Source organism: Myotis brandtii, unplaced genomic scaffold (genome assembly GCF_000412655.1).
Source record: "Myotis brandtii unplaced genomic scaffold, ASM41265v1 scaffold898, whole genome shotgun sequence".
NCBI lineage: Eukaryota > Metazoa > Chordata > Mammalia > Chiroptera > Vespertilionidae > Myotis > Myotis brandtii.
In genome coordinates, this window is record NW_005371683.1 from 415,824 (window position 1) to 429,748 (window position 13,925).

At 48.2% G+C, this 13,925-nt stretch overlaps 1 protein-coding gene and 1 pseudogene across 1 annotated transcript; both read left to right on the plus strand.

The window, feature by feature from the left end:
• The first annotated feature begins 1,640 nt into the window (after positions 1-1,640).
• Positions 1,641-2,537, plus strand: LOC102244815 (high mobility group protein B2). The gene has a single exon (XM_005885223.2). The coding sequence runs from the start codon at positions 1,740-1,742 to the stop codon at positions 2,364-2,366; it is 627 nt and encodes a 208-aa protein (XP_005885285.1). The 5' UTR covers positions 1,641-1,739; the 3' UTR covers positions 2,367-2,537.
• An 8,244-nt stretch (positions 2,538-10,781) lies between these two features.
• On the plus strand, positions 10,782-12,299 carry LOC102259693 (annotated as a pseudogene).
• Positions 12,300-13,925: the final 1,626 nt, after the last annotated feature.

Genomic DNA, 13,925 nt, shown 5'->3' on the forward strand with positions numbered 1-13,925 from the left:
TGTGACATCTGGGCACCAACAGAAATCCAAGGAAGAGTTTGAAATCTCTGAATTGTTTTGTTCCCATTTACCCTTGCTGATCCTAGTCTGTCTCGAGGCTCCTGCAAAGCTTTACCAAAAGCTCAAGCCTCCAGTAGAATTCTTCTAATAATTATCAAATCTATAGCAGGAAGCTACTTGCCTGAAGCCCATGGAAGAAATGCAGGCTGGAATTAGGATAGAGTTAGAGAGTGAGCATTTCATTCTGTTACAGGCATGGTAAGCAGCCCAAAGGAGAATGTAATCTGATGGGGAGAAGAGAAGCAGGCAGTAGACAGATTGAGCTGGGTTCTATGCATAGCCTCGAAGATCCTAGATGCAAGATGGAGACCTTGAGGCTGGTGTTGCCTCCTGGTAGGATGGCCTCATGGAAGGCTAAGAGGGCCTGATGGTCCTTGACGACCATACGGCATTCTCTTGTTCCAGTTCCAACTCTCTGGGCTGCTGTCAGCCATTGGACAAAGCATCCTCCAGACACTTGTACATACAAAACCCAGGAGGTGAGGAGAAAGGCAGACCCCACCAGAGTCAGCGGTCCCAGCTCCTCACGTGACTCTGTACTGATCTGATGAAGTGGCCACCACACCCCCAGGCCTGGCCTTTGTCTTCCTGTCCTCCAGGGGCCCTTGGCCAGGTGTAGGCTATCTTCATTTTCTCCTTGGTTTAGCTGAGTTAAAGCTGGAATTATTTTCAAAGGATTTTACAGAAAAGTATAAAAAAGACAAAAATCCCTAAATAAGGAAGTATAAGAACCATGAAATACAAGAGTCTGTGGAGTTCAGATTCCTTATTCAAGTCCAGCCACAGACTGATGAGGCTGGCAAGAGTCTTAGTTCTGTGGCTTCATCACAGAAAAAATAATAATTAAAAAGAATATGATGGTAATAAATGCATACCTATCAATAATCACTTTGAATGTAAATGGATTAAATGCTCCAATCAAAAGATAGGATTGCTGAATGAATAAGAAAATAAGACCCATATATATGTTGTCTGCAAGAGACCTACCTCAAAATGACAGATCCACACAAACTGAAAATAAAGAGATGGGAAAAGATATTTTATATAAATGGGAACACACAAAAAATGCTGGGGGTAGCAATACTTATATCAGACAAAATAGACATTAAAACAAAGGCTATAAGAGACAAAGAAGGATATTACATAATGGTAAAGAAATCAACCCTATAAGAAGATATAACCCTTGTAAACACCCAACATAGGAACACCTAAATATGTAAAGCAAATATTGATAGACATGAAGGGAGACATCAATAGTAATACAGTCATAGTAAGGAACTGTAACACCCCATTGACATCAATGGATAAATCTTCTAGATAGAAAATCAACCAGAAAATAGCAACCTTAAATAACACACTATCTGAATGGATTTAATTGATATTTTCAAAGCATTTCAGCCCAAAGCAGCAGAATATACTAGTACATTCTTTTCAAGTGCACATGAAACATTTTCCAGGATACATTATATGTTAAAACACAAAACAAGCCTCAATAAATTTAAGAAGATTGAAATCATATCAAGAATTTTCTCTAACTACAATGGTACAAAACTAGAAATCAATTACAAGAAAAAAAACCAGTTCACGCCGGAGCCCAGCGAGGGAGTGTCTCGGTCGGACCCGGCCGCTCGGCGGGACTCTGAGGAAAACCTACCACCAGGAGGACGCCGTCTGTCATCATGGGCAAAGGAGACCCCAACAAGCCGCGGGGCAAGATGTCCTCGTACGCCTTCTTCGTCCAGACCTGCCGGGAGGAGCACAAGAAGAAACACCCCGACTCTTCCGTCAATTTCTCCGAATTCTCCAAGAAATGTTCCGAGAAATGGAAGACCATGTCTGCCAAGGAAAAGTCAAAGTTCGAAGATATGGCGAAGAGTGACAAAGCTCGCTATGACCGGGAGATGAAAAATTATGTCCCCCCCAAAGGTGACAAGAAAGGGAAGAAAAAAGATCCCAATGCTCCTAAAAGGCCTCCATCTGCCTTCTTCCTGTTTTGCTCTGAACATCGCCCAAAGATCAAAAGTGAACACCCTGGTTTATCCATCGGGGATACTGCAAAAAAATTGGGTGAAATGTGGTCTGAACAATCAGCCAAAGATAAGCAACCATATGAACAAAAAGCAGCTAAGCTAAAGGAGAAATATGAAAAGGATATTGCTGCATACCGTGCCAAGGGCAAAAGTGAAGTGGGAAAGAAGGGCCCTGGCAGGCCAACTGGCTCAAAGAAGAAAAATGAACCAGAAGATGAGGAGGAGGAGGAAGAGGAAGATGATGATGATGAAGAGGAGGATGAAGATGAAGAATAAAGGCTGTCCTGTAATGATGTGTGCGGAGTATGTGTGTGTGCTCTCAGGCAATTGTTTTGCTAAGAATGTGAATTCAAGTGCAGCTCAATATTAGCTTCAGTATAAAAACTGTACAGATTTTTGTATAGCTGATAAGATTCTTTGTAGAGAAAATACTTTTATAAAAAAAAATAAATTTAAGAAGATTGAAATCATATCAAGAATTTTCTCTAACTACAATGGTACAAAACTAGAAATCAATTACAAGAAAAAACTAAAAAGCACACGAACACATCCAGGCAAAATAACATGTTACTAAACAATTAATGGGTTAACAATGACCACCTTCTTACACCATATACAAGAATAAACCCCTAATGGATTGGAGATTTAAGTGTAAGACTCAAAACCATAAAACTCCTAGAAGAAAACATAGGCAGTAACTCTCTGACATTTATCTTAGCAAATGTTTTTTTCTGATGTATCTTCTAATGTTGGGGTAGACTTTTCAAAGCAAATACTGAGCTCACAACAGTGGGCATTCCAGGCAGAGAAAACAGCAGGTGCAAAGGTCCTGAGGCAGGAAAGCACAGAACCCTTTCCACGGAATGTGAGCTTAGCTTGGGGAGCAGTGAGGACAGTGGGGCAAGGCGAGGCTGCTGTGGGCTGCTGTAGCGCATGCAGAGGCTGGCAGGCCATGCTGAGGGCCTGGACTTGATGCCTAGCAGGGGACCGTTGGGAGTCTTAGGCCAGGGAATGACATGATCAGGGCTGTGTTTTTGAAAGCTCACTCTGATTGCTATGTGAGGAATGGATGAAAGGGAGAGAGGGGATTCAGGAGAGGGAAACTGAGTTTAAAAAGCACTGATGCCTTGAACACTCAGGATAAAGACCCAAGGTGCCTGGGCCTGAGAGCTGACTTCAGGGGCGGTGCTAGGAGAGCAGAGGCAGCCTCCAGTCCTGAGTGCCCTCTCCTTCCTAAAGCACATTTGTCTGACCTACTGCCTCCTGTGTCATCCACGCTTCCTTCTCAATGGACAGCCTGGGTTAGGGCGCAGATGGGGAAAAAATGCAGCCACCACCCCATTCTGAAGTGCAGGCTAAGCCACAAACTGGTTTGAGCCCGTCGGTTCAGAGCTGGCTGCAAGGCAAGACCCACCTGGCCTGGCTCAGAGTGGCCTCTCCGCATTCCTGTGCCCACACTCCCCCCGGGGAGGCCAGGGCAGAGGCAGGGCCCTCCTCCACCCCTTCCTACCCAGACAGGTGGCAGCGGCCCAGCCTCCACTTACATAACCTGAGCCCAGGGCATTGCTCCAGTCTCTTGTTTGGGGCTGGGTGGCTTCTGGAGGCGGGATTAGTAGGTAGGTTCTGGATCGGAGATGGAAATAAGAACCAGTTTCTAGTCCCGGTAGCCCACTAAGCCCCAGTGGTCTACACTTTGGGCATATCCACAACCCAACACGCCAGGCTCAAGTGGATCCCTCAACACTCACTGTTCAATAGTCTTTTCTCCTGTTGTGAGAAACGGGAGGGAGTGGCCATTGCCTGGGGCCAAGGGATGTTGATTTTAGACCTCTGCTCTGTCACCAACATAGGCAAATAAGACAACTTCTCTGGGCTTCGTTTTCTTCGACTAGAAAGTAAGAGAATGATCACTTGTGTTGAATACACCTCACTGGGGAGAAAGAAGATCAGAGTGAAGGTACTTAGAAAAGTTTGAATCACAATATCGTATAGAAGTGTTAATAACAATATGAATGACAACAACAAGAACAGTAATAATAACTTAGTCTGTCCTCATCTGTGGCTGCCAACGCACTGAGAATCCTTTAATAAAACTCCAACCAAAGGCTGAGGCTGCCCTCCTGGCCCCATGCACCACACTCAAGGCTAGGACAGCCCCTCTCAGCCCCGCTAGGTTAGGGCAGCTTCCACATGGCACTGAGCATGAGGGCTAGACCACCTCTCTCTTAGCTGGGACACAGTTGCCCTGAAGTCCCATCTGGATTAAGTAAGTGACAAAAGGTGGCAGGTTCAATCTTGGTCGGGGCACATACCCAGGTTGCGGGTTTGTTCACCTGCCAGGAGCTGTGAGAGGCAACCAATTGATGTTTCTCTCTCTCTCTCTCTCTCTCTCTCTTTCTCAAAAAATTAAAAATAAAATAAAAAGTAAGTACAAAGGTCGGGAGGGCAAGGCGCTGGAGATCGTTATCAGTTCAGAAATGGCAGTTGCAACTGCCCCAGGCAGGCAGGACTGAAACTGCCTCCTAAAATTGAGACAATTTGGTGCCCAGAGACCAGGTTAAAAGAAGAGAACGAAGGCCAACCAGAGAACAAAATACAAAGCAGCTACACGTGCCTTCCAAGTCCTAACCTCCCACTTCCCCACAAGGAGGCCCCTCTCTCCCAAGGTTTTTCATGGGTTTTCCATGCCTGACCTCCCTCCACCACTGCCCTTCCCTCCCTGGCACTGCAGGAAAGCTCATGAAGTTAAGCCAAAGGAACGAATCTCTAAGAACGCACATATCTACGTCCAAGCCGAAGCAGCCAAGACCACCAGGCACAAACCTGTCGTCTGACAAAATCACATTGATAGACTCAGTGCACGGAGGGAGGGAGGGCGGGCATTCCAAAGGAACTTCAGAAGGAGGCTCAACAAGAGGGAAGAGCCTGAGGTGTGATTCCTGCTGAACGTTTTTGAGGAAAGTCTCAGGGAATTGGGGTTCAGTTCTGAGTTCACTGCTGTTTCCGATGCAGGATGAAGACACAGGGATCCAATGAGGGATTGGATGCTGTCATGAGTAGACGGCCGTTAGCAGTTGGGTCTCCCCAGCAATCGATGGGTAGAGCAGAGCAGCCTGGGAGTATTCCTGGTGAGAAAGCTGTGCTCACTCAGAGGGAGGCTCTTTCTTCTTGGTGACACTTCACATCTGCACCATGCCTATGAGAGAAGCAACGTTTCTGTTAATTTTGCAGCTGGTTTTGTCTGTGTCTGTCCTCCCAACCCGATTAAGGGCGGGGCTGCTTTTTCATTTCTCATTCTGAGCTGATTGTCACTCTTTCACTTTGGGACAGAGTTGTGAGTCTTCCACCTGCCGCATTGATTATAGGACCTCGGGTGGTATGTCTCTCTACCTGTCACCTATCTATCTGTGTCACATGATGACTAGGGACATGGCTCCTGCACTGGGGCTGCCTGGTTCCACCACTTGCTTATCGCTTCCATCTTTGGCAAGATGTTTATCATCTCATCTCCCAGTTTCCTCATCTGTAAAGTAGGGAAAAGAAATAAGAGCACTGGCCTCATAGGATCGTTGTGGAGATTAATTAAAGAATGCAGGCGACGCTCTCAGACCAGTGCCTGGCCCTTAGTTAGTGTTCAATAAACATGGGTTCTTTTTCTTCTTATTTTTTTAATTTTAAAGGTAACCTAACTTCTGATTAAAGATGACGGATTTACTATACACATTTTTTCTCTCCCTTCAAGTAATAATAGACTCCTCTAAGCAACAATAAAGAGTGAAACTGCGTGAACTCTGAGCAGTGAAGAGACCAGTAGAGAGATTTTCAGCAGATGAGAGAAGTTAATAAATATGTGGGGGAGGGGGGTAAGTGAGACCGATGGAGGAGTGACAACTGGTGATTCTGCGAGCAGAACCCAGGGCCTGGAGGAGAGAGTGACTAGGGCAGGGGTGGGCAAACTTTTTGACTCGAGGGCCACAATGGGTTCTTAAACTGGACCGGAGGGCCGGAACAAAAGCATGGATGGAGTGTTTGTGTGAACTAATATAAATTCAAAGTAAACATCATTACATAAAAGGGTACGGTCTTTTTTTTTTTTAGTTTTATTCATTTCAAACGGGCCGGATCCGGCCCGCGGGCCGTAGTTTGCCCACGGCTGGACTAGGGAGACAGGCCAGAGCAGGGGCCGCCATGCCCTGCAGAGCCCAGCGGACTTGGGTCTGGGAAATGCCCCTTGGAGTGAAGCCAAGAGTGAGGCATGGGCTTGAAAGAAGGGATTTGCTGAAACCCTGCTGCCCAAAGCTCGATACATGCAGGAGCCAAGCACCAACCTCCCAGGACAATAAAACAGCAACCCCAACCCCCAACAAACAAGACTCCCAGACAAAAACAATGAAGGACCTTTTCCCTTGACAAATGGAATCGTCCCAGAAAAAATATACCCTCGAAGTGGCACTTAGATGTCCCCTGTGTAACCACTGGCTCCCCAGCTCCCCAGGCTGAAGCAAGGTGAGTACAAGTTCACAGAACTCCCAGCCTCAGGCTTTAAAATGTGAAGAGACATCCAAGGACAACCAGATGTCTTAGAGGAGCCTTTACCACGGCTGGTGGGGATAGGGGCAGAGGGCGGGAGGATTGTAAACAAATGGATAATTTAGACAGGAAGGAAAATTTTAAAATATGTAAATGAATACCCTCAGTGATATTGATTACAGCCATTAAAAAAGGCCACAGACTACTAGTAAACGCTAAGTGTAAGGATAGGAAAAAGGGATTTAATTTTCAGAAATTAGGAAACATACACATAGATGAGTATGTATATATACATAGATAGATGACATATAGACAGACTGGAGATAGATGGATAGAGCGTTGACGCTCACTTTAAAGGATAATGTGTTCTGTTAAAGTAATACCACGGGCACCGGCTCACCTGCCCCCATGCTTCAGGAGAGCATTGGCTCCTCCCACACCTCTGGGGCCCTCCCTAACCCTCTCTCCCCCTCCCCCAAAGGTGACCCCAGCCCACATTCTGATCATGCCCTGGCTTTTCTTTGTGTTATCCACATATGCATCTGTCCCTAAGGCTTAAGCGATGCATTGTTTCGTCTTCTTTCTTTTTCTTTTTTAAATATATTTTTATTGATTTCAGAGAGGAAGGGAGAGGGAGAGAAAGAGATAGAAACATCAATGATGAGAGAGAACCATGGATCGGCTGCCTCCTGCAAGCCTCCTACTGGGGACCGAGCCCACAACATCACCTGGGAACTTGTTAGAAATGCAGATTCCCAGGCCCCGCCCCTGACCTTGGGAATCAGAAACCCTGGAGGTGGGGCCCAGGCCTCCCAGTGATTCTGATGCAGCGAAAGTTTGAGAACCACTGGGCTCAGCGAAGGCACAGAGAAGGCACAGAGGCCGGCCCGAGTGGGCTGTGAGGGCGCAGGCTTCCCTGGAGGGAAGAAGCCAGGTGGAGACTGATGGGGCCCAGGTGGGAAGCACAGGAACTCGGGAGAATCTGTCTTATTAGAGGTAAAATAATCTAATGTTTTTCTCAAACAACATGGCTGCTATTTACATATAGCAAACATAAAGGAAATGTGTGTGTTTTTTCCCGTCACCCATATCCTCCCCTCACCAACACATCATCTAGCTTAATGTCGCCTTACAGTTCTGTACGAATGCACAGATAATGTGGACACGGTTATAATGATGTCGCGTGTGCCGTTCTGGGGTTCTGTTTGCTTCTTTTAGTGTTTTGTGGTGGGCCTTTGGGGTACATTCACCAATGAGTTTGCATGCTTACTGTGGTTTGTGCTGTTGTCGTTTACATCTGAGGCTGTGGTGCAGCAGAACCAAATAATAAAATCATCCAATAATGGGCTTTCCATTTCAAAAGCTGAGGTGCAGGCCAAAGACAAACACATTGAAGGTAAATAAACAGCCAGAACCAGTTTTCCTGACCTCAGAAATGTGATCAAGTGCGCTGAGCTGGGCAGGGCTGCGGAGGCAGAAGGAGGGTGCCTGTGAGCCGCCCCCTCCACCCCCGCCCCACCACAGGGCCTCCTGGGCAAGGCTGGGCCATCTTCCTGAGAAGAGCCTGCAGGAGTGATGGGTGTGGCTGAGGCCCCTGACATGGAGCAGCAGTGGCTCTAGGTCCAGCTGAGACCTGAGGACCCAACCAACCTCTCACAGCCAGGAGGCATTTGATGATGAGTTGACCCTTGAACAAAGCAGGGGTTAGGAGGGCCGACCCCGCAGTCAAAAATCTGCGTATACCTTTTGACTCCCCCAAATCTTCAGTGGGCGCTCAGTATCTGTGTGGGATTGGTTCCGGGACCCTGATGGATACCCAAATCCACAAGTGCTTGTCAAGTCCCTCCTATAAAATGTGTAGCCCAGTGCCATCGGCCCTCCACATCCGTGGATTCCCAACGGCAGATCAAAAATACCAGATTCACGAAGCCCACAGATGCGGAGGGCGGATTATATACTTACTGAAAACATTCCAAAAGAGGGACCTCTTCCCCTTTGGGACAGCTTGGAAGGACCTGGAAAATGCTAAGTGAAATAAGCCAAACGGAGAAAGACAAATATCACATGATCTCACTAGTTGTGGAATTTAATGAACAAAATGAATTGACCAACAAAATAAGATCCGAAGCAGGAAGGCATGGGACAGACGGACATACCTCGTTGTGGGGTTGGGGGAACGAGAAGCGATAAACCAAATAACTTACCTACTTATATGCATAGCCATGTACACGGGCAATAGGGTAGTGAAGACCTGGGGGGTGGGCACGCCGTGCTCTCTGTTCCTAGGACACATAGATAGGAAGGTGGTCACTGTACTGATACTGTACTGTGTCGGGAACAAATTGTGTAAACAAGGCTTTGTAACTAACTTTGTGGTTTTTGCAAATAAAAATGCTGTAACTCCTGTAGTCGGCACTGAAGTTCAGCCTCTGCTTCGGCAGGGTGCTGTAACTGGAGTCGCTGGCCAGCTTAATAAAGGCTCCTAAATTTTGATCTGATTCCCTGGTGGTCGTCTCCGAGGGTCACCCCATTACACTGCATTCGTGGATTCCCAACTGCAGATCAAAAATACCAGATTCACAAAGCCCACAGATGCAGAGGACAGATTATATACTTACTGAAAACATTCCAAAAGAGGGACCTCTTCCCCTTTGGGACAGCTTGGAAGGACCTGGAAAATGCTAAGTGAAATAAGCCAAACGGAGAAAGACAAATATCACATGATCTCACTAGTTGTGGAATTTAATGAACAAAATGAATTGACCAACAAAATAAGATCCGAAGCAGGAAGGCATGGGACAGACGGACATACCTCGTTGTGGGGTTGGGGGAACGAGAAGCGATAAACCAAATAACTTACCTTCTTATATGCATAGCCATGTACACGGGCAATAGGGTAGTGAAGCCCTGGGGGGTGGGGTAGGGGCTGGGAGGAGGGGAGAATGAGGGAGGGATGGGAGTTATCTGTAATACTATCAACAATAAAAATACACTTAAAAATGAAAAGAAAGAAAAAATCCATGGATAATTGGACCGTCGCCCTTCAAGCTTGTGTTGTTCAAGGGCTAACTGTATAAACTAGACGTACAGACTAGAAACTTCTGCATTAAGGATCGGAGGGCACACAGGTTCTGCAGGGACCAAGGACCAAAGAGGGGCGGAGTCAGTGGGCATCCCGGCGGGTGCCAGCGAGAGCAGGTCATGGCAAACTACCAGGCACAGCGCTTGGGAGAGCAAGCGCTGGCAGGAGGGCGTGACAAGACTGAATTGCCTGAAACTGCCAGGATCAGCCCCTGGAGCACACCGGGGGCAGGACACACAGGGTCCTGGGGCTTGAGAAAGGAAGTACGTCTTGCTGTAGAAAATCTAAGTTACTATTTTGGCACAATTGGGTATGCAGGTAAGATTCATACACGCTACAACGTACAAGGTTTCTTCATGTCTCGCAACAACCGTTATTATTGTAATTGACTGTATCCCCCTCAAGTGACTGTCCTGTGTTTTATGTCATCATTCTCCTACTGAGTCAAGCTGATGGCGGCCCGTTTTGGAAGCGGCGAGCTCCTTCCTTAGAAGACCTTGAGCCGAAACCGGTTTGGCTCAGTGGATAGAGTGTCGGCCTGTGGACTGAAGGGTCCCAGGTTCGATTCCGGGGAGGCGGCGAGCTCCTTCCTTAGAAGACCTTGAAAAGGGGGTGGGGGAGAAACCAAAAGCACACAAAGAACTGATTGAAGAGCTCACTGCGAAGCCAAAGCAAGAGAAGAGGGAGAGACGAGTTTAAGGAGCAGATGCTCTGGGGAAGCTGGACCAAGACCGGAAAGAAGCCTGTCTCTCCCGGCCCCCAGAGCTCCCGAGTCGGAGATAAAAGGAGACCCCCAGGCCTGGTGCATATAAATGACGGTTCGGGAGCTTGGCTCTGAGATGAAGGCACAGCCCTCGGTGGAAGCGGAAAAGGATGGGTGGGACCAGAGGCAGCTCAAGAGGCTGGAGGCTGAAGGACTCTGGAAAATTCTTGGAAAGGATGAGGATGAAAATATTAAGAAACCAAAACATATGTCAGCGGATGACTTAAGCGGTGGCTTCGGATTGGACAGGGATGACAGGTGTTTGCTTTCTTACTGAGACGGGAAGATGAACGTCAAGGAAGAGCAAAGCCGGGAAGCCAGTGATGGGCAGGACGAGGAGGAAGGGGTGGGCGAGGGGGTCGCAGGGGACAGTGGCGGCTCAGAGAGCCCCTGGGACCTGGAATCTAAGGAAGGCGGTGAGGAGGAGAGGCAGAGGCCTAGGAGAGCAGCGGGCCAACAGTGAGGGTGAGGAAGCTCGAGGAGCCGCCAGAACCGAGCTGCCCTATTCATTGGCAGCTCCTGAGCCCCATAGGGAACGGAAATCTTTATTATCAGGGAAACCAGTGGAAGAGCAGCTTTCGGTGATGGAGCAAATTCAGAAATACAACCACCCAAGTCTCGCAGCCGGACACAAAGCAACGATAGAACGCTGGCCGGCTTCCTTTTGGAATATGTTGGAGATTTGGCTATAGATGACCCCCCAGGCCTCAGGGTAATGGGTAAGTTGGTTGCGCAGTTCTATGCTTGTTGCCAGATGTTTCCTACAGTTCGTCCTCCAAGATGCCTCGCAGGAGATGGAAGGGGTGACTGAGGAGAAAGCCCCAGAAACATTTCCATGGTTGGACGTGCTCATTTATTTGAATGTTGGGGGGATGCTGTCTTCAGCCTTGACTTCTGGCTCCCCGTCGTGGCTCCTGCTCTGGTGTGATGGCCAGCTGCTCGCACAGTGCCGCGTCCTGTGTCTCCAAGAGGCCGTGAGGGATCTCTTGGTGTGCTGTGTGCTCCTGGACCACGTGTCTCTGTCTCAGAGGTTCAACCCTAGCTGACTAATTTTCTTCTTGGGGTTCTTTACATAGCGGCTCCAAACAAGCCAAGCCAAGCTCACCCTCTGATGCACCCTTTCAGAGCGCGTGGGAAGAGCTGGGAGTTGCTCCTGGTGTGTGAGGAGGAGGCCACGGCATCATGGCCAAGGAGAAACCTCTCCCTGCACTGGCCAGGGGACTGGAGGCCCGGCCAGGGCTGTCTGGCTCAGGTAAAAAGCCGTGTGCTCATGTATGGCCTGTGGCCATCCTTCCATGGCTGGTGAGGCCCTGGAAACCCTCCTGACACCGCACCTGGCCCACTGCAGCTCGGGCTCCAGCAGCTGTCTGTAAGCTGAGGAACAGAAAAGGAAAACCCAGGGAAGTGCCGGCAGCCAGGGATCTGTGAGCAGGGCCAGCCGGTGCCACTGGTACTCGGCACCCCCTGCTGGTCAAGTCCTCAAGTTTGGAACAAAATAGGGAAGCAGGAAGGAGGAGCAAGAAAGGAAAAGGCTGACCCACAAACATAACCGTGAATTTAAAGCAGCCGTCCCGTCCCGGAAACATCCCGCAAAAACAACCAGCTCCCGGCTGGGATGCAGCTCTCCGAAGTCACGGAACGGATGCGGATGCGGAAAGAAAGGAAACGTGAAGCAGTCTGGCTACACCGGAGGGTGAATGGCCGGCTCTGCAGAAGGAAAAGTTCAAAAAATAAATTGTTTTATACATTTTAAAAAAGCATTCCCCTAATGTGAACAATTAAGATCGTTTCTATTTACACCTGCTGTCCCACCACAGTGATTAAAAGTGCCGCCTTTCACTTTAAAAAGTGTCCTAGTCTGAGTAATGGTACATGGTCACTGGAGCCATGGCATCTTTCTGCCACAAGGTGGCAGCATCTTCCCACAGTTGAAAAAGTACCGCGGCTTGTGGGCGGTTCCAGTGTCTGTGGCAGAGAAAGGGGCCCCTGGGGTAACCCAGTACAGCTCTGCAAATAAAGCTAACACCGCGAGGGTGCCTTAAAATGCAAGGATTTGGGGGGGGGGATCACCTGGTCCGTCCCCTGCTGTGGGACAGATGGCACGGCCGTACTGGCAGCTGTGAGAAGCTGGCCTCTCTCAGCTCGTAAAATCAGACTTGTTTCAAGCATTTTCGGGGACACCCTGGGAAGGACCCTGCTCCCAGCAGCTTCCGAGGTCGGGAGGTACAGACTGCTCAGGTGTGTCCAACAACTGTTTTCCAGGTGATACTTTGTCAGCTCTTTTCTCTTTTTGTCCCTGTTATTGGGTTGAATTTTGTCCCCAAAACATGCAGAGATGAGTGTGAGCTGAGGTCTTAGGCAATATGCCCCTATGTTCTAGGAAATGAGCTAGGGTTCTGTACCTTGTGCTTTAACCAGCCGTGTGTGTGGACATAAACCACAGTGCTCTCCTGCTGCCTCCGAATGCCTGTTGTGTCTGGAGGGGTGTTAATGATGCTGGATTGCAGTCTTTACTATCAGCCACATGATGGCGGAGGTTGTCAAACCTGCTAAGTGCCATTGGACAGCAATCTTCTGTTATCCACAGGGGAATACGTTCCAAGACACCCCGTGGATGCCTGAAACCACAGAGAGTATCAAACTCTCTCTATATAATGTATTTTGCTACCCATACATACTTATGATAAAGCTTAATTTATAAAGTAGGCACAGTAAGAAATTAACAATAATAACTAATAATAGAATAGAACATTCATAACAATATACTAGAATAAGAGTTATGTGAATGGGGTCTCTCTCTTGTCTCTCTCTCAAAATCTCTTATTGTACTGTACTCACCCTTCTTCATCTATAATAATAAAAGGGTAATATGCTAATTAGACCAGAAGTCCTTCCGGATGAAGCTGGGGCTACAAGGGAAGCCCGGGTCCCGGGTGCCAGAGGGAAGCCGGTGCCAGCAGCCAGGGGAACGAAGACCTACTCTTGCACGAATTTCGTGCATCGGGCCTCTAGTTTTGTCATAATGTGAGATGACACAATACCTAGGTGATGAGATAAAGTGAGGTGAGTGACGTAGGCATGGGACTTAGCGTTAGACTATTATGAGGGTTACTTGAACACAAGCACTTTGATACCTCGACAGTCCATGTAGTAACCAAGATGGCAGATACTAGGTGACTATTGGGAGAGAGTGTCTGTGGCGTGGAGACGCTGGACACAGGAAGGCTTCACGTCCCACCTGCGATAGAGCAGGACAGCGCAAGATTTCATCACACTCCTCAGAATGGTGCACAATTTAAAACGTATGAATTGACCCAGCTGGTGTGGCTCAGTGGTTGAGCGTCAATCTATGAATCAGGACACATGCCCAGATTGTGGGCTGGATCCCCAGTAGGGGGCGTGCAGGAGGCAGCCGATTAATGATTCTCTCATCATTGATGTTTCTGTCTCTCCCTCTCCC

Bases quoted from the DNA above. Each gene is read 5' to 3' on its own strand.
- LOC102244815 (XM_005885223.2), top strand. From the start codon at position 1,740: ATGGGCAAAGGAGACCCCAACAAGCCGCGGGGCAAGATGTCCTCGTAC.